At 45.7% G+C, this 19,280-nt stretch overlaps 1 protein-coding gene across 3 annotated transcripts in view; it reads right to left on the reverse strand.

The window, feature by feature from the left end:
• Positions 1-437: 437 nt before the first annotated feature.
• The window catches only part of csf2rb (colony stimulating factor 2 receptor subunit beta), a 70,099-nt gene continuing 51,256 nt past the window's right edge, over positions 438-19,280 (reverse strand). For all 3 annotated transcript variants that reach the window (XM_072588642.1, XM_072588640.1, XM_072588641.1), the window contains 6 exons: positions 19,016-19,152; positions 14,804-14,987; positions 12,596-12,680; positions 9,662-9,731; positions 6,659-6,756; positions 438-3,871 (listed from right to left, as the gene is read on the reverse strand). In XM_072588642.1, coding sequence (XP_072444743.1) covers positions 2,578-3,871; positions 6,659-6,756; positions 9,662-9,731; positions 12,596-12,680; positions 14,804-14,987; positions 19,016-19,152 — 1,868 coding nt within the window. In that variant the 3' untranslated portion in view covers positions 438-2,577. The remainder of the gene's footprint in view (positions 3,872-6,658; positions 6,757-9,661; positions 9,732-12,595; positions 12,681-14,803; positions 14,988-19,015; positions 19,153-19,280) is intronic.

Below are 19,280 nucleotides of genomic sequence, written 5' to 3' on the forward strand. Positions count from 1 at the left end.
GAGGCAGAGATAGCCAGAGACTTTTTCCAAGGGTGAAAATGTCTATCACAAGGGGGCATGATTTTAAGTTGATTGGAGGAAGGTTTAGGGGAGATGTCAGAGGTAGGTTCTTTACTCAGAGAGTGGTGGGTGTGTGGAATGCACTGCCCGCGGTGGTAGTAGAGTCAGATACATTAGGGACATTTAAATGACCCTTGGATAGGCACATGGAAGATAGTACAATGTAGGGTATATAGTTAGTCTGATCTTAGAGTAGGATAAAAGGTTTGTACAACATTGAGTGCTGAAGGGCCTGTACTATTCTATGTTCTAAGAATGTTATTCATTCGCACCCTGATGCCCACAGACCTTTATTCCAGTATCACAGTATTTTCCTTCCCTTTATTGCTAATGCCAGACAGACTGAAACCCAAAAAAAAGTTATCTGGACGTCAATCTCGATTCACGCCTATGTTTTATTAAAACCCTTTAAAACTGCACCACAGCATTCAACACTGCAAAAATCTGTAAGTTAACATTTCTTTTAACCATCCCCAAAAATATGTAGAAATCAAGGTTCCATCATTAAATATATGTACAGTACAAACTTTATTAATGACACAAATAAGTCAGAGACAAAGTTTAACCAAGCTCATGAAATTCACATTCAATTAATACATCTGGACTTAAGTGCTAGTCTCAATAACTGTAAGCGTGATAATAATCATAAATTGTCATAAAGACCCAACTATTTCATCAATGTCCTTCAGGGAAGGAAATCTGCCATCTTTACCCAGTCTGGCCTACATTTGAATCCAGACCCACAGCAGTAGCATTGACCCTTTGATTCCGTTGATATTAAAGGCAGTGAGGGCGATTGGGATACAGCATTGCGATAGAGGATCAGCCGCGATCTTACTGAATGGCAGAGTAGGCTCGAAGGGCTGAATGGCCTACTCCTGCTGCTGGGTTTTATGTTTCTATGACTCCTGACTGTCCGTAGTTCAAGGGAAGTCATGAAATGGGCATCAAATCTTGGCAGTGGTGCCCTCACCCCATGGAAGAATAAACTTCCACACTCTTAATCTTTCCCCTTTCACCCCTTTCCCATTTACGTACTTATCCAACTCCCTTTTGAAAGTTACTACTGAACTTGATCCCCTCATGTTTCCAGTATTCCAGAACACAGCAATTCCTGTACGACTAATCTTCCTGCCACTAGAAACACTTTCTCCTTATTTATCAGATAGTTTAGTGTCTACCAAAAACCGTGAGACCTCACAATTTCAATCTGTTTAAGGCCATTTGTAGAACCATTGTTTCCCTGTACTTCTTCCCCTACAAACTCTCACTTCAGAGACAGAAGTCCAGGGACTGCAAATCTCTGGAGCAGAGAAAGTACTCTGTTTGGCGGTGCTGTCTCTTGGTCTTTGAGACAGATGGTCAAGGTCACTTGGTGTTATTTTCAAGAAGAATTCTCTTTGGTGTCTTGGCCAAGACTCATCCCTCAATCAATAACCTTAAAAGCAGATTTATCTATCACATTGCTGCCTGCAGGAGTTTATTGTGTGGAGATTAGCTGCCATGTTTCTTGCCTGGAATGCTTACAATGACCATTGGCTGCTCTCTCATTAGAGAGAGAGAGAGAGAGAGAGAAAAAGAGGACCGATGGCAGGTTTAACCTGCTGAATGCCATTGTTGGCAATCTTGAGATGGCAAAGCCTTTGTGGCAACCTCAGCCACTGCAGGAATTGATTGGCATCATCCTGCAGTTGCCCTGCCAACTGAGCCAAACAAGTACATGACGATGACGCCAACATTTCACGAAGTACTCTACTGAATGGGAAATACTCTGGCACACCCTGAGGTCATGGAAGTTGCTCGATAAATAGTTTCTTTTAGATTGCCTGTAGGAGATGGCATCCATTATAGCTCCACTCCACTTCTTTATTTTTGCTGATTTGTCACTTCCCAGCTGCCTCCATCGTTTCAACTTGTGAAGAAAGACTTTGCCAACCATTTCCTTTCCTCCACGGCCTCTCTTCTTTCGGAAGGGCGGGCGTTGAAAATCAAGGAGATGCCCTCGATTGGCAAACACTCAGACAAGTGAAGACAATAACCATCGAGCAATGTCACCACTATGGGAGCTTGTTCATTGCTGAGCATGACATCAATTCTTTGGCTTCCAATTGATGGTCAATGCCATTTTTGTCCAACTAGCTTGTTGGGAGATAAAACTCACACAAGATTTCACATAAGGCAGGTAAAATGTAAACGTTTGGTTGTTATCACCAGCAGAGTGTCAGAAATGACCACCCATGGACCCCCGGTGCCAATAAACTGGGTATCGCGCTAACAACAGGTAAGATTAGCGTGTCGGTCCAGACAGTTCCTGACCAGAGCCTTTTGGAGAAGGAGGATGAGAAAATGTAGGACGCTTGAGCGTATCTGCTTTGACGTGGTCGAATGGAGTTAGCATCAGAGAATGGTAGATGGGAAGTGGCCACTCAGCCCATCAGTGCTTGTGCTGGCTCTGCGGGGCCACTAGTTCTGGTGGCTGCCAGAAACTGCTGCAGCTCCCCTTTCACTCAGTAAATGCTACGCAATTGTTTCCTCAAGATGGTTCCTGAAGAAACATGGAGGTGTAGACTGAGGTGGACCCACCTTGTTGCTTGTAATTATGGGAGAATGAAATGAAGGCATTGCATCGGAACCCTCGTGCCAAACAGAAGGTTTTTTATCTGGCTCATTAGCCGTCTCTGGGCAGCATTTGATGGATTCTTTTGGACTTGTTGGACGGGATCCTGGAATGAAGCAATAATCCCCAATCTGCTTCAGGATTAGTGGTTTACCTCCTTGTTGGTAAAGGATTACATTGGGAGCCTCGTTAGTAAGTGACAGTGCTTCCTCTTTGGATGAAGGTTTCTGTGGGTCGTCTTGGTGCTTCGATGGAGAATTAAAGTCCAGGCCGTTGTTAATGGCAGCTGCCCGAATAAAGTCTACGCCCGGTTGGTGGTCATTTGACAGACTCGGATCTTCACCTGTGCCCTGCTCGGGAGGAACGGGCGAGGGCCCTGTTTGATCGTTGGGCGGAATGCACACATAGTTAACGTTGTCAGGCGGTTGCCAAGGTGTGACTGGGGGATTTTCCCGAGAGCTTTTGGGGCAGCCCCATGATCCCCAAGTGGTTTCATCGCCCGCCGTGGGAATAGAGCGCCACGTCTCTGACACCCCGTCAGGGCCTGTTGGCTGCTGACTGGCCAGTGGGTATGCAATGGCGTCCGGCCACGGAAGGGCCTGGCTTGAACTGGAATGACCATTGTCATGAACGTAGCCGGAGTGAGCATCTCCTGGGAACGCTGGGCTGGCGCTGGTCGCTGGGGGGCTCAGGACATAACTGGAAATGGGCGGTTGCTGTCCCAACGCCCTTTGGCTCAAACCTGTGTCTGTGGCTTGGTCAACGCCAACATGGTAACCAACTGAACTCGGCACGTCCGGGGTGGGTTGTGGAGTGTTGAGAACATAAGCAGAAGATGGTGAAGGCAGTGTTGGTCTGTCATTTGCCTGATCCAAATGTGGCGTCTCAGAGGGGTCCTCTGGGAGTTTCACATATCCGGGAGCCCCCGTGACACACTCGAAACCTTTCTTGCATCCGTGATTAAATTCTGAATGGAACTCAGGCCCTGAAGGTATCGTTTGGTAATTGAACAAATACGGGCCATCGTAATCTGCCGGGTCACTCGGTAACATCAGAGGGTTAGGAAAGCCTTCGCCAGAAGGTGCGTCGGCTCCAATTGCAGGATACAATTGCTCTTGGCCAACTCGACCTTGAGTCAGCAGAGGGGACGAGACGGCTTTCTGCCTTTCCATCTGGACAGATGCTGCTTCCTCCCTGTTATAGGAACAAAGTAAAAGGTTACAAGGCTGCTGTTAATTCCTGAGACTTAAAATACAGTCGGATCACGCACAAGGGCAAGTTTTACAAATATACGCACCTGTCACTGTCTGCCCATTCGTTTGAACACAGGGGCCAATTGTGAAATGCATGACAATATCAGTCTCAGCTCATTCCCCTATACTCCATTGTTCACAACTCAGATTTTAAAATGCCCGCTGAGGTTAACCTTACCTTTAAATGACAAGCTTCCCTCAAGGACACTACTGAGGGAGTGCGGCACTGCTGCATGTGCCCTCTTGTGGTTGAGATGTAAAGTACTTGAGGAATTATTTCAAGGGGGATCGGGGGAGTTCTCTCCAAAATGTACCCCCCCGACCCACAGACTGCCTGCCTGCTCTTTGCTGCAGGTTTGTTCTGTGCATGTTGACAGTTGTGTGTTCCCTATGTTGCCATCGAGATTGTTTTGGAAGGACTTCATTGGCTGTAGGGTGCTTTGAGACATTTGCTGGTTGTGAAAGGCACTACATGAATGCAAGTCCTTCTTTCTTCCTGAAGCTTTGGAATTCCCTGTCCTAAGTTCCTGTATCTCTCTACCCCTCCTCACCCCCACCTTCCCCCCCACCCTTATAGATGCTACTCAAAATTGACCTCTCTGTGGATGTTTTTGGTCATATCTCCTCATGCGGCTTGGTGTCACCTTTTGCTGCGTTTTGCTCCCTTGCAATGTTTAACCACATGAATGGTGCTATGTAAATGCCATGGAGTTGTTGTTGCTGAGTGAGCTCTGCATCTGTAAAAGTTACCTTTAAGAACTATGACGTTGAACAAGTAACATTGAGGCTCAGACATCGAGTGCGTCTTCTGGCTGAGCTCTGATGCTGCGTTCATTTCTGCAAATGTTAGTGAGTAATCAGCTGAGGACCATGCTCGGGGTTAGAGCTGGTCTAAGTAAGATAAAATAGCTCTGCTCTCACAACCTGGCGTAGATCTCAGAATCAAAGATGAGTTAAGTTCAATCAAAAGGCATTTGACAACTATTCCCAACACACTTTGCCTTTTCTTCCATAATGCCTCTGCCATTTAGTCTCTCCTGCCCTCCCGAGAGTGTGTTTGTTCTCACATCATCCTCTGCAGATCACTTTAAAATCTATGCCTCTCTCATTTTGAAGTGGGAACAGCTAATCTCTGTCTGCTCCTCCCAGCCCCGCTCATGATTTTGAAAGCCTCTGTCAGATGACCTCTCCAGCCTTCTTCACTCTAAGGAGAATCTATCTCCATGACTGAAGCTTCTCACTCCAGGAACCATCTTTGTAATTCTCTTCTCGCTCTCTCTCTCTCTCCCTCCAATGTATTTACATATTTCGCATTGTAAACAGTACCTCAGTTGAGGTCTAACAAGTGTCTTGTATGAGTCCAACATCAACTGCTTGTACTCTCTGCCCCTGTTACAAGTCTAGCAGCAATCTGGGTTTGTTCAATATATCGTTTCAGTTGTGTGACACTGTCATCTTTTGCTATAAATTCTGTGTCTTATGATCCTGCTCCACCTGATGAAGTCACAATTTGGAGATGCCGGTGTTGGACTGGAGTGGACAAAGTTAAAAATCACACAACACCAGGTTATAGTCCAACAGGTTCATTTGGAAGCACTAGCTTTCGGAACGCTGCCCCTTCATCAGGTGGTCATCAGTGCTCTGAAAACTAGCGGTTCCAAATAAACCTGTTGGTCTGTAACCTGGTGTTTTGTGACTTTTAACTCTACTACGACACTGAGAGTACTGCCTGCTTTATTAACTGCTCTCTCCACCAGTCCTACCACCATTAACGATCTGTATGCACATACATCCTCTGCTCCTGCACTCCCTTTAGAATTATACTGGCTTAGTGGTTAATACTGCTGCCTCACAGCACCAGGGATCTGGGTTCATTCCCAATTGTTTGTGTGGAGTTTGCACATTCTCCCTGTATGTCTGCATGGGTTTCCTCCAGCTGCTCCAGTTCCCTCCTACAGCCCAGAGATGTGCAGCTTAGGTGGACTGGCCATGCTAAGTTGCCCAATGGTATCTAGGCTAGGAGGATTCACCATGAGATATGTGGGATTACAGGGATGGGATGGGCTGTGTTGCGATGGTCCCCAGAGAATCGGTGTGGACCGAATGGCCTGCTTCCACCTTATAGGAATTCCACAATTATATTGTCTTTCAATGTTTTTCCTATCAAAATGCATCACCTCCCATTTCTCTGCATTGAATCTCATCTGCCACTTATCCGCCCACTCCACCGATGTGTCAGTGCCCTGTCGGTGATCCCACATTGCCCTCCTCCATAGTTTACAAATCTTCCAAGTTTAGTGCCAGCTGCAGACTTTGAAACTGTGCCCTGTACCCCAAGATTCCTGAAGAAGGGCTTATGCCCGAAATGTTGATTCTCCTGCTCCTTGGATGCTGCCTGACCTGCTGCGCTTTTCCAGCAACACATTTTTCAGCCCTGTACCCCAAGCTAAGAACAATCGATCAGGAAGAATAGCATAGCAGAGTGAGGTGTCCTAGCACACCCAGGTTCACTGCTGTGATCCCACAAGAAGCCATATGGAGGGGAGATCCACAGACCTCAATCTACTCACCTTGACATTCTCACTGGTTCAGTGAGAATGACATCTTAGTGGGGAGGGGACAGTGTGAGTGGTGTATATCAAATGTGATCTGTCCCTTGTACTAATTCCCAGTGAACGAATGAATGCAAAGCCATAGCAGGAGCCCTGTATTAAAGAAGAGGACTTACTTAGAAATGACCTGAGGATTTGTATCTCCTGTTTCATCAGGTACCACTTGGCAGATGTTGCCTTCTTCCAGGGGGACCACATATCCCAGAATGCCTCTCTGTAAAGAGAAGGAAGCAGATACAGATCAGCACAAGGAGGCAGTGGGGGATGGGCTATCTCACTAGCAATCCGACAATGCAGACTAATACTCTAGAGGAACATGGATCCAAGTCACACTGTGATAGCTGGTCAAGTTTAAATTCAATTAATAAAGTATGGAATTGAAAACTGTTGTCATTGGCCAAGACACTATTATCAATTCTCATTAAATATCCATTCAGTTCGCCAATGTCCTTTAGGGAAGGAAATCTGCCATCCTCACCTGGTGTGGCTGACATGTGACTCCAGATCCATAGCAATGTGGTTGGCTCTGAACTGCCCTCTGAAATAGACTTGTCAGCCAATGGGTTCGGGGCAATGTGGATAGATAACCAATACAATCCCATCAGAGACTCAAAAGGAATGAGACCCCGACTGACTGAGCTGGTACTGCCAATGTGCCATTGGGGTCTGCCAACGTGACACGGTGCAGATAATAAATCACAGTGTTCCCACGTGTCCTGAACAAGTTAGATCCTTTGAAACCTAGTGGTGTTTCTCACTTACAGGAACAAGTCAGTTGACAGCATTTGGAATGATACAATTGGTCTTCATGATGCTACTGTTGGGGAAATGGTGTAGTGGCAATGTCACTCAGTAAGCAACCCTAGGATCATGCTCTGGGTGTATGGGTTCAAATCCACACTGCAGCAGATATTAACATTGAAAATCTGAAACTTTTAAAAAAGTAAATGCTACTGTAATGTCGATTGCTGACATCAACCCATTGGGTTCTCTGATATCTTTTAGGGAAGGAAATCTGCTGTCCTTACCCAGTCTGGCCTACGTATGACTCCAGACCCACAGCAATGTGGGTGACTCTCAACTGCCCCATAAATGGACAATAAATGTTGGCCTGGCCTGTGACACACACATCCCATGAACAAATTTTAAAAAGTGTGGGTTAGGGAAGATTATCAATTGTTTTTGAGACATTCCTTCATGAGATGTCACTGACAAGGCCAACTCGTATTGTTAATTCCAAACCTCCCTTGAGAAGGTGGGGCTGACCCACTCTCTTGAAATACCAGTGTCCCATGCACCTATTCTATTGGGAAGCTACCAAACAACTCCACAGCCATGGACCTCAATACCCATGTAAGGAAAACTCCACATGGATGGGAAATGTCCTTCATTAAAGGACAATTGTAAACCAAATGGACCTTCACGACAATCTGATCGCGTCATTGTCGCTACTAGGGATACCAGACTGTTTTAGGTTTATTTAATTAACTGGAAGAAATTCCCCAATTGAACTATTGCCAATTATTCTAATTCTAAACCTTTAAATTAAGAAGTTTCCCAATAATCATTAGATTACAGGATCTAAATATATTGACTATGCAAACTGGAAGATGTGTCGGATGAATGAATAAGACATGCAAGCATTTTAAATGCATGAAACAGATCAGGCTGTACCACAAGGTACAGAATGTGAATGACTTATAGCTTTATATCATAAATACCCCTATAGTATTATCACTAGATTGTATCCAAAAATGTTCTGGGAACCCATGTTCGAATCCTCCCATGGCAGATCGTGGAATTTGAATACAGTGAAAATGAAATCTGGAATTAAAAATCCAATGATGACTAAGAAACCATTGTTGATGTTGGAAAATGTATCTGGTTCACTAATGTCCTTCAGGGAAGGAAACTGCCATCCTTACATAGTCTGGCCTCCATGTGACTCCAGACCGACATCAATATGATTGACTCTTAATTGGCCTCTTAAGGGGCTTAGCAGCCACTCTGTTCAAGGGTAGCTAGAGACAGGTGATAAATGCTGGCCAGCCAACAATGCCCAAGTCACATGAATGAATTAAAAACCAAACCAATCAAGGTCAGTTCTGGTCTCCCATCTATAGGAAGAATGCTGTGAAACTTGAAGGTTCAGAAAAGGTTTATGTTGCCAGGGTTTGAGGGTATGAGCTATAGGGAGAGGCTGAATAGGTGGAAGCTGTTTTCCCTGGTGACCTTATAGAGGTTTATAAAATCATGACAGGCATGGATAGGGTAAATAGACAAGGTCTTTTCCCTGGGATGGGGGTGTCCAGAACTGGAGGGCATAGGTTTAGGATGAGAGGGGAAAGATATAAAAAGCACCTAAGAGGCAACTTTTCCACACAGAGGATGGAACAAGCTGCCAGAGGAAGTGGTGGAACCCGATACAATTGCAATATTTAAAAGGCATCTGGATGGGTATATGAATAGGAAGGGTTGAGAGGGATATGGGCCAAATGCTGGCAAATGGGACTAGTTTTATATAGGATATCTGGTCGGCATGGATGAGTTGGACTGAAGGGTCTGTTCCCGTGCTGTACAACTCTATGACTCTAGGTCACACCACAAGAATGAAACAGTATTTGTCTGTCAGCATTTGCAGCGAGGGAAACAGAATTAACATTTCCACTCCAACATGAGTCTCCTTCAGAACATGTCCAGAACATCTCCAGTTTGGAAAGAAGCCACAAGACTCAGAATCATAGAGTCGTGGAGATGGACAGCACAGAAGCAGACCCTTCGGTCCGACTCGCCCATGCTGACCAGACATCCGAAATTTGTGACTTGAAACATTGACTCTGTCAACAGCTGCAGCTTTTTCCCGAAACGTCGATCTCGAAGCTACTTGGACGCTGCCTGAACTGCTGTGCTCTTCCAGCACCACTAATCTAGAAATTGGTTTCCAGCATCTGCAGTCATTGTTTTTACCAACAGCTGCAGCCAGGCCTGTTGAGTTTCCCCAGCACCTTCTGTGTTGTGAATGGCCCACGTAGGGTCTGGAATGGACCATTCACCCCCATTTTCTCATCCTAGATCATGGATAGATTGCCGGCATCTGCTTTCAAGTGAAGTGCTGTTACCTGGCTGTGTTTCAGGAACAGCTTGCTCTTTGCTGGGTCAGGGATGCTCTCCAACCAGGATTTCTTTTTTCTTTAACATGCAGACAAACATACAATCATCATTACTGAACTCAAAAGACTTGAGGTAGTCATACAGAAAATTGTACTGAATGAAGTTCAGGCCACGTGGCCCAATATCTCTATCTCGGTCGTTATGTGCCATGCAACACCCTCCCCACCTTATCTCACTCCTATCCTTCTATTTCTTTCCCATCAGGCACTTCAGCAGTTTTATGCATAGGTGTCCTTCACCTGTGCTGTACCATGAGGTAACATGTTGCACATTAGGATGTAAGAACCTCAGAGCTGGATGAGGCCTTTCATTGCCATTCTAGAACATGACTGATCCGTCTACCTCATCATCATTTTCCCATACTATCCTGTATCCCTTGATGTCACCAGTAAGCAGAAGTCTATCAACTTCTCTATTCCTGCGCACCCCCGATAAGCTTTCATCCGCTTGGTCCATCAAGAATCTATTGAAGTCAAAACGTGTGGCGCTGGAAAAGCACAGCCGGTCAGGCAGTATCCCAGGAGCAGGAGAGTCGATGTTTCGGGCATAAGCCCCTCATTCCTGATGAAGAGCTTATGCCTGAAATGTCGACTCTCCTGCTCCTCAGGTGCTGCCTGACCGGCTGTGCTTTTCCAGCGCCGCACGTTTTGACTCTGATCTCTAGCATCAGCAGTCCTCCCTTTCTCCCAAGAATCTATTGAAGTCCGCCTTAAAGATATTTAAAAATTATGCATCCACTACCTTTTGAGGAAGAGAGACTCTCAGACTGTCAACCCCCCTGAGAGAATTAATGTTATTCACCTCTACTGTTCCTTGTGGTAATGAGTTCTACCATAGTGACAGAGGAATATTGGAGCTGGGGTGGGCCATTCAGTCCCTTCAATTTGCTTTCCTATCCTAATCAGTGGCTCAGTGGTTAGCACTGCTGCCTCACAGCACCAGGGTCCCAGGTTTGATTCCAGCCTTGGGTGACTGTCTTTGTGTATTCTCCCCGTGTCTGCGTGGGTTTCCTCCGGGTGCTCCGATTTCTTCCCACAGTCCAAAGATGTGCAGGTCAGGTGAATTGGCCATGGGAAATTGCCCATAGTGTTAGGTGCATCATTCAGAGGGAATGGGTCTGGGTGGGTTACTCTTCAGAGGGTCGGTATGAACTTGTTGGGCCAAAGGGCCTGTTTCCACACTGTAAGTAATCTAATCTGATCAGTTACTGTGTTGTCATTTCATGGTATTTGTACTGAAGGTCAATCAATGTCGGTTTGAATATTCTTTCCTATTCATGTCTGGGATATGGGCATCATTGGCTGGGCCAACATTTATTGCCCATCCCTAGTTGTCCTTCAGAAGGTGGTGGTGAGCTGCCTTCTTGACTCGTTACTGTCCATGTGCCCTTAGGGAGGGAATTCTAGGATTTTGACCCAACAACAGGAATGGAGATATACTGCTAAGTCAGGATGGTGAGTTTTGGAGGGGAATTTGGAGGTGGTGGTTTTCCCATGTATCTGTTGTCTGTGTCCTTCTAGATGGAAGTGAGTTCAGAACGTGCTGTCTAATGATCATTGACGAATTTCTGCAGTGCATCTTATAGATGGTACACACTGCTGCTACTGAGCACTGGTGGTGGAGGGAGTGATAATTGTGGATGTGGTGCCAATCAAGCGGGCTCCTTTGTCCTGGACGGTGTCAAGCTTCTAGAGTGACCATCAAGGAGTGGCCAGTGAAAGTGAACAGCAGAGACTCAAAAAACGTTTGTCAAAAATACTCGCAAGGCATTCTTGTCTCATTTCTGAGCTCAGGAGTTTGTCGGTAAAGGGGTTGGTTTCCTGAGAGTTTGTAAGACAAACGTTAACTGAGAGCTCACAAGTATGGAACAGAGGATGCTCTGCCTGGAATCTAAGTGAAGACTTTGGATGGTTTATTTATAAAAATAAGGATTTGTAAAACAAAAATGATGTTTCCCTGGTAGTGTGCCGGAACCAAGGAACACAGCCATATCAGACTGAAATGAGGGAATGTTTTCACGTAGAGGGTAGTGACTGTTTGGAATATACTCACACAGAGGGCTGTTGGAGGCTGAGTCATTGAATAAATTCAGCCTCAACTTGCGTAATTGATTCCCAGGTACTGGTGGTAGCAATGCTTTTGGAGACGGTGTGTGAATATGGTAGTGAGGTAGATGATCTAGGATGGGAGGGGCTGAATGGCGCCTTTCTGCTATGTTCCTATATCCCTAAGGTGGAACCCAAGGAACGGTGGACGGTGACTATCATTGAAGGGAAAATAAGGCTGAAAGGAGAGAGGGAAGACAGAATAATGAGTGTGGAATGAGAAGGAGGTGGAGAAAGATGGAGGGCTTGAAATCCTGATGACTCATCTGCCAATCATTCCCATTTAAAAGCTTTCATTATCAAGGCTTACCACCTCATAGAATGCTTTCAGTGTGGAAGCAGGCCATTCAGCCCATATTGAGCCTCCAACACAGTGTATCCTCCATTTGCCCATGGTCAACCCATCCCCATGGGGCAATTCACCTAACCTACTCATCTTTGGGAGGAAACTGGAACACCCAAGGGAAACCCCACACAGACACGGGGAAGCACGTGCAAAGTCCAGACACTGGCAGTCCCCCAAAGCTGGAATCAAACCCAGATCCCTGTCGCTACGAGGCAGTAGTGCTAACCACCGGGCCACTGTGCTGCACCTCAGTAGACATTTATAAAAACGCTCATGGACTATCAATGTTAGTCTGATGCTCACAGAACAAAGGCAGAATTAGGGTTTGGAATTTCCTGGGTTAAATCCCAGAGATCCAATGGCTATCAGCCAGCAGTCTAACTGAGTGGATTCAGATCATTAACACAAAGCAGAAGAACAAGATATTTTACCTTTGTATCAGGCAGAGAAAGGGACGAATAAATAGGGTTAAAACCATCAGAATTATAACTGCCACGATGATGACTATCTTGTTATCTAAATGAAACATAAACAAAAGAAAGGACATTGAAAGAAACATTAATTGGATTGTGATTTTAATGACTTGTAAGAATGTTGCACTGTGGTGTGCTCCTTACCGTACTGACTGTAGCCTGTTTATTGTGTGCTCAATTTTACTGCACTATGCTTTAAGGAACATAGTCTACATGTTAATGATCAATTTGAATTGAATTGCATTGAATTAGCTTTATTAGTCCATAAGACCATCACAAATAGGCGCCAAAATTAGGCCATTCGGCCCATGGAGTCTGCTCCGCCATTCAATCATGGCTGATATTTTTCTCAACCCCATTCTCCCACTTTCTCCCTGTGACCTTTGATCCCCTTAACAGTCAAGAACCTATCTACCTCTGTCTTAAATATACTCACTGACCTGGCCCCTACAGCCTTCTGTGGCAGTGGATTCCATAGATTCCCCCACTCTCAGGCTGAAGAAGTTTCTCCTTATCTCCATTCTAAAGGTCTTCCCTTTACTCTAAGGCTGTGACCGAGGGTCCTGTTGTCTCCCACCAATGGGAACATCTTCCCAACGTCCACTCTATCCAGGCTGTTCAGCATTCTGTAAGTTTCAATTAGATGCCCCCCCATCCTTCTAAACTCTATATAGACCCAGAGTCCTCAAACATTCCTCATATGTTAAGCTTTTCATTCCTGGGACCATTCTCGCGAACCTCCTCTGGACCCGCTCCAGGGCCAGTCCATCCTTCCTGAGATAAAGGGCCCAGAATTGCTCACAATATTCTAAATGTGTCACATGTACCCACATGAGTGCAGTGAAACGTTTTCAAGCCACCACCTACAGTGCCATCCTCGGTACAAAGGTACCCAGGTGCAGATTCTTAAGGACAAATTCTTAGAAATAAAAATTGGAATAAAAAAGGAATTAAAAAGTTCAGCATTCCAGACCTTCAAAAGTACAAAATCACAGGAATAAATGAGAAAAATAAAGACATGAGCAGTTCAGAATAGCTGTGCTTCCACCATAATATGACAAAGTGAAAAACATCAGTTTCCTCCTAGAGCCCAAAGATGTGCAGGTTAGGGTGAATTGGCCATGCTGAATTGTCCATAATGTTCATGGATGTGTAGGTTTGATTAGATTAGGTTCCCTACACTGTGGAAACAGGCCCTTCAGGCCAACCAGTCCATACCGACCCTCTGAAAAGTAACCCATCCAGACTCATTTCCCTCTGACTAATGCACCAAACATTCTGGGCAACTTAACATGACCTACACATCTTTGGACTGTGGGACAAAACCGGAGCAAACCCACGCAGACACGGAGAGAATGTGCAAACTCCACACAGACAGTCGCCTGAGGCTAGAATCGATCCTGGTGCTATGCAGCAGCAGTCCTAACCACTGAGCCACCTTGCCAGTTAGGTGCATTAGTCAGGGAGAAATGTAGAGTAATAGGATAGGGGAATGGGTCTGGGTGGGCTACTCTTCAGAGGGTCGGTGTGGACTTGATGGACCTGTTTCCACACTGTAGGGATTCTATGATTAAATGATTTACAGTTCTATGTGGGAATAGTCTATTCATTGGGATGGTATTGTGGTGGTTTACATGCAATAGAGATGGGGAAGGATCGGTTTAACTTCTGGCAATTTCCTTTTGCCCTCTGTTTAATCTCTGCTACTTGGAATCTAAATGACACTGAGTGCTGTTCACTGGCCTCCACATGAAAACTTGCATCCCTCCAGAATTTCACCCCTCTTTACCTCTGTAACCTCTTCAAGCTTTTGAGATCTCTGATCACATCCCTGGACACCATGGAGCAATTTCCCATGGCCAATCCACCCCAACAGGCACATCTTTGGATTCTGGGAGGAAACCAGAGCACCCGAAACCCACACAGACACGGGGAGAACGCACAAACCTCACGCAAACAGTTGCCCAAGGTTGGACTTGAACCTGGATGCCTAGCACTGTGAGATAGCAGTGCTAAGTGTGAGCCACCGTGTCCTCCCAAGTGGGTAAAGGGTATGCATTTGGAAGTTGCCATTGACAGTCTACTGATAAGTAGCGGTTGTTGTTGCTGGTGCAAACAATGCGTGAAGAAACCCTATGAGAATACAGTTGGATTCTGCCGACATACCAGGGTCTGTTTGAAATGAAACTTCATGGCTCCAGTCACTCCACGGTCCACAGTAGGAATAATTATCCTTTCGACATTTCACCTTCGCTCTCACTCTGACAACATAGCGACTGGATGCCTCCAATGAATTCTTTTGGATTTGGAAGGATTTGATATCTTGAGGAATTTTCCGCCCTTTGGCATTCTGGCAGAAGACAATGATGTGTTATTCTATGTTGCAATATTCTCTAGCTTTGAAGTACCATCTGAATCCACCACCAATATTTTAGTGAGGAATAATGGCGCAGTGACGTTTAGATCAATTATGGGTCGTCCGCCATGGTTTTTAAAAAAATTTTATTAAACAATACACAGTTTATGAAACACTAATAGCTGCATACAGAGTAACAGCAATTTTACAAGGGAGAGGAACAGCAAAGCTAGGCCCCAAACCCTACCGTTCAACCAGTTTTCAGGGAAATGAGGACAACCTCAAATTCCAGTCTCAGTCATCACAAAAACAGTAATAGTGCATAAAATACAGATCCCCAGCAAGCCCCCACCTCCCCCTCCCCCCCCCCCCCCACAACCCCCACCCCCACCCCCGTCCCTCCCACCTTCCAGCCATTCTAAGGCAGCCTGCCCCTATGCCTCTTCTGGCTTCCATCATGGTATTATTACACTTGAAATTTAATCAGCCTAATTATGTCGTTAATTTGTTATTTGGTATGGCATCGTGGCTCAGCAGTTAGCACTGCTGCCTCACAGTGCCAGGGACCCAGGTTCGATTCAGGCCTTAGGCAACTGTCTGTGTGGGTAAAGTTAAAAGTCACACAACACCAGGTTATAGTACAACAAGTTTATTTGGAGGCACTAGCTTTCCGAGCGCTGTTTCTGCATTGCTTTGAAAGCTAGTGCTTCCGAAGAAACCTGTTGGACTATAACCTGGTGTTGTGTGACTTTTAACTTTGTCCACCCCAGTCCAACACCAGCATCTCCGAATCATATCCACGTGGAGTTTGCATGTTCTCCCCATGTCTGTGTGGGTTTCCACTGGGTACTCCAGTTTCTTCCCACAGTCCAAAGCTGTCAAGGGTAGATGGATTGGCCAGGCTAAGTTGCCCATAGTGGCTAGGGCGATTAGCCATGGCTAATACAGGGTCATGGGGATAGGGTGGAAGTGGATCTGAGCAGGATGCTCTTCAGAGGTTGCACACTCAATGGACCGAATGGCTTCTTTCTGCATTGTTGAGATTGTATGATTTAAACTGCCACCCAATTATTCCATCCAAAACCAGGGAAAAATGTTGTGTTAGTATTTAACCTTCTTCCTTTCTAATATTCTCCTCATAAACTCACTGACATGCAACCTTAACAGCTCAACTACACACACACACACACACCACATATATATGTGCACACACATGTATCTTACATAAACATCTTCCATTGGCAACTTTACATACATGCATCTCACAATTAGCCACTCGGTCTCAATCACGCACACTTCATTTACTAATTAAACTTGTGGTTCAGACAGCTCTCACATGTACGTACATACTTGTGCTGATCTAGTTGCTGGCAAAAGCCTTTGTTTACTCTTCTACAATGTCCCTTTAAGACCAAAATTGGCTGGAGAGAATTCTGAAATTTGTTTCCTCATCATGGCATAACTCCAAGAAAAGCTTATGTACTATGTCAACAGTGAGGTTAGAGACAAAGCAAAAACTGCAGGTACTGGAATCTGAAGTAGACAGACAGGAGGCTGGAGGAACACAGCAAGGCAGGCAGCATCAGGAGGGACAGGCAGGAGGCTGGAGGAACACAGCAAGGCAGGCAGCATCAGGAGGGACAGGCAGGAGGCTGGAGGAACACAGCAAGGCAGGCAGCAGCAGGAGGGACAGGCAGGAGGCTGGGAGAACACAGCAAGCCAGGCAGCATCAGGAGGGACAGGCAGGAGGCTGGAAGAACACAGCAAGGCAGGCAGCATCAGGAGGGACAGGCAGGAGGCTGGGAGAACACAGCAAGGCAGGAGGTGCAGAAGTCAATGTTTCAGGCATAACCCTTCTTCAGGACTGTGTGTGTGTGTGTGTGTGTGTGTGTGTAAGGGGAGCTGCAGATAAAGGAGTGGGGAGGGGTGGTGGAGGGTTTTGGGTGGGGGAGGGCATGGAGTGGCGAGGTAGGGATAGGTGAACACAGGCAGAGGGTACGACCTGGTTGGTCAATGGGAAGAATGAATCCAGTTGGTGGCTGCAAGGAAGAGTTGGTCAGAGCAATGGAAGGGAGGGGGAGGGGCTGGAAAGGGAGTCGGGGATAGGAAGGAAGGTTATTTGAAATTGGAGAACTCATTGTTGAGTCCTCCGGACTGCAGGCGGGCCAGGCAGAAGATGCGGTGCTGTTCCTCCCGTTAGTAGTCTGATTTGCAGTGGCAATGGGGGAGGCCAAGGATGGTCATTTCGGAAAGGGAGTGGGAAGGCTTTGAAATTGGAGAACTCAATGTTAAGTCTTCCGGGCTGTAGGTTGCCGAAGAAGAAGGTGATTTGAAATTGGAGACCAGAAGGATCCTTGCAGCAATATTGGTTCAGCCAACATTTTTGTGTTTGACATTTTAGAATACACCGAGCATTCGCACAATGAGGGAACAAACAAGGTTTCCTCCAAATGAACAAATCCTGGTGTTGAAGCAGGGTTCCTAAGAATGGAGCAGGGACTGTGTTACTGTGTGTGATAAACAGTTGCAAAGAGCAGGGAGTGAGACATAGACAAGAGCAAGGGTCTGTGGATTGGACAACTTCCCATTGCTGTGATTGCGGTATCGACAGAGCCCACCAGAGTATTTAAAGGGGTTGGAGAAGGGAATCTCTAATTATTTTATTCCTTTGGGACTGTTGTGAGACAAGCGAAAGAAGGTTGGCGGACATGTGCTTCACCCTTGTTTACTGCGTCGGGGGATGTTGGATGTATGCAACTCAAGGCTTGATGAAGGGCTTATGCCCAAAACGTCGATTCTCCTGCTCCTCAGATGCTGCCTGTTGTGCTTTTCCAGCACCACACTCTCGACTCTGATCTCCAGCATCTGCTGGCCTTACTTTTTCCTCAAGGCCTGAAATGTTTGAATGGGAAGTGAGAGAGGGTGAACAAAGCAACGGCTTATTGAGATGACATGTGGCCCTAGACTTGAATGAGAAGTAAAGTGAGGCATCTTGTGTATTTGGAATGCAATGTGCATTTATGTTTGCAATATCCTTCAACTATTAACTAATGTTTGTGTTACGTTGATTTCAATTAATTTATTACAGTCAAGGCTTGAAGAAATAGCTCCTTGAAAGTAGAGTCACAGGTAGATAGGATAGTGAAGAAGGCGTTTGGTATGCTTTCTTTATTGGTCACAGTATTGAGTACAGGGGTTGGGAGGTCATCTTGCAGCTGTACAGGACATTGGTTAGGCCGCTGTTGGAATATTGCAAGCAATCCTGGTCTCCTTCCTATCGGAAAGATGTTGTGAAACTTGAAAGGGTTCAGAAAAGATTTACAAGGATGTTGCCAGGGTTGGAGGATTTGAGTTATAGGGAGAGGCTGAACAGGCTGGGGCTGTTTTCCCTGGTGTGCGGAGGCTGAGGGGGTGACCTTATAAAGGTTTATAAAATCATAAGGGGCATGGATAGGGTAAATAGACAAAGTCGCCTTTCTGGGGTCGGGGAGTCCAGATCTAGAAGTTTAGGGTGAGAGGGGAAAGATATAAAAGAGACCTAAGGGGCAACTTTTTCATGCAGAGGGTGGTATGTGTATGGAATGAGCTGCCAAAGGAAGTGGTGGAGGCTGGTACAATTGCAACATTTAAAAGGCATTTGGATCGGAATAGGAAGGGTTTGGAGGGATATGGGCCGGGTGCTGGCAGGTGGGACTAGATTAGTTTGGAATATCTGGTCGGCATGAACGGGTTGGACCGAAGGGTCTGTTTCCATGCTGTACATCTCTATGACTCTATGACTCTAAATGAAATCCTGTCCATGGGTTTTCTTTCTGTCATCTTTGTGGGGATTTCCTCACCTTTGAAGTTATTGGTCTCTCTCGGGATCATAACCATCCTTCAAACAGGCACATGGCTGTTTGATCCTAGTTGATTCAAACAGGCACACACAAGGATATGTTACACAGAAGCAGAGACACAGACACACAAGGAAGACAGTCCTGAAGACCTGTCCCCTTCACTGATGTGCAATCTCAACTGACCTCCCAAGAATCTTCAGCCTTCTTGTAATGAATTTCATATTCGGAACTATAACTAGCTGGCACAGTGAGCCAGTCCAATTGATATCTCTCATCGGGCAGCTGTTTTATGGTCAAGTTGAAAGGATCCTTTGGTTTTACTAATAATAAAAGACAAAAAAAAGACAAGATTTCACTGTATATTGAGACTTTGATTTATAACGGAACAGTTGTGATAGATAGTGGCGCACTATGAATCAGAACATTCCCCAATATTCCTCATTGTATT

Source organism: Chiloscyllium punctatum, chromosome 18 (assembly GCF_047496795.1).
Source record: "Chiloscyllium punctatum isolate Juve2018m chromosome 18, sChiPun1.3, whole genome shotgun sequence".
Lineage (NCBI taxonomy): Eukaryota > Metazoa > Chordata > Chondrichthyes > Orectolobiformes > Hemiscylliidae > Chiloscyllium > Chiloscyllium punctatum.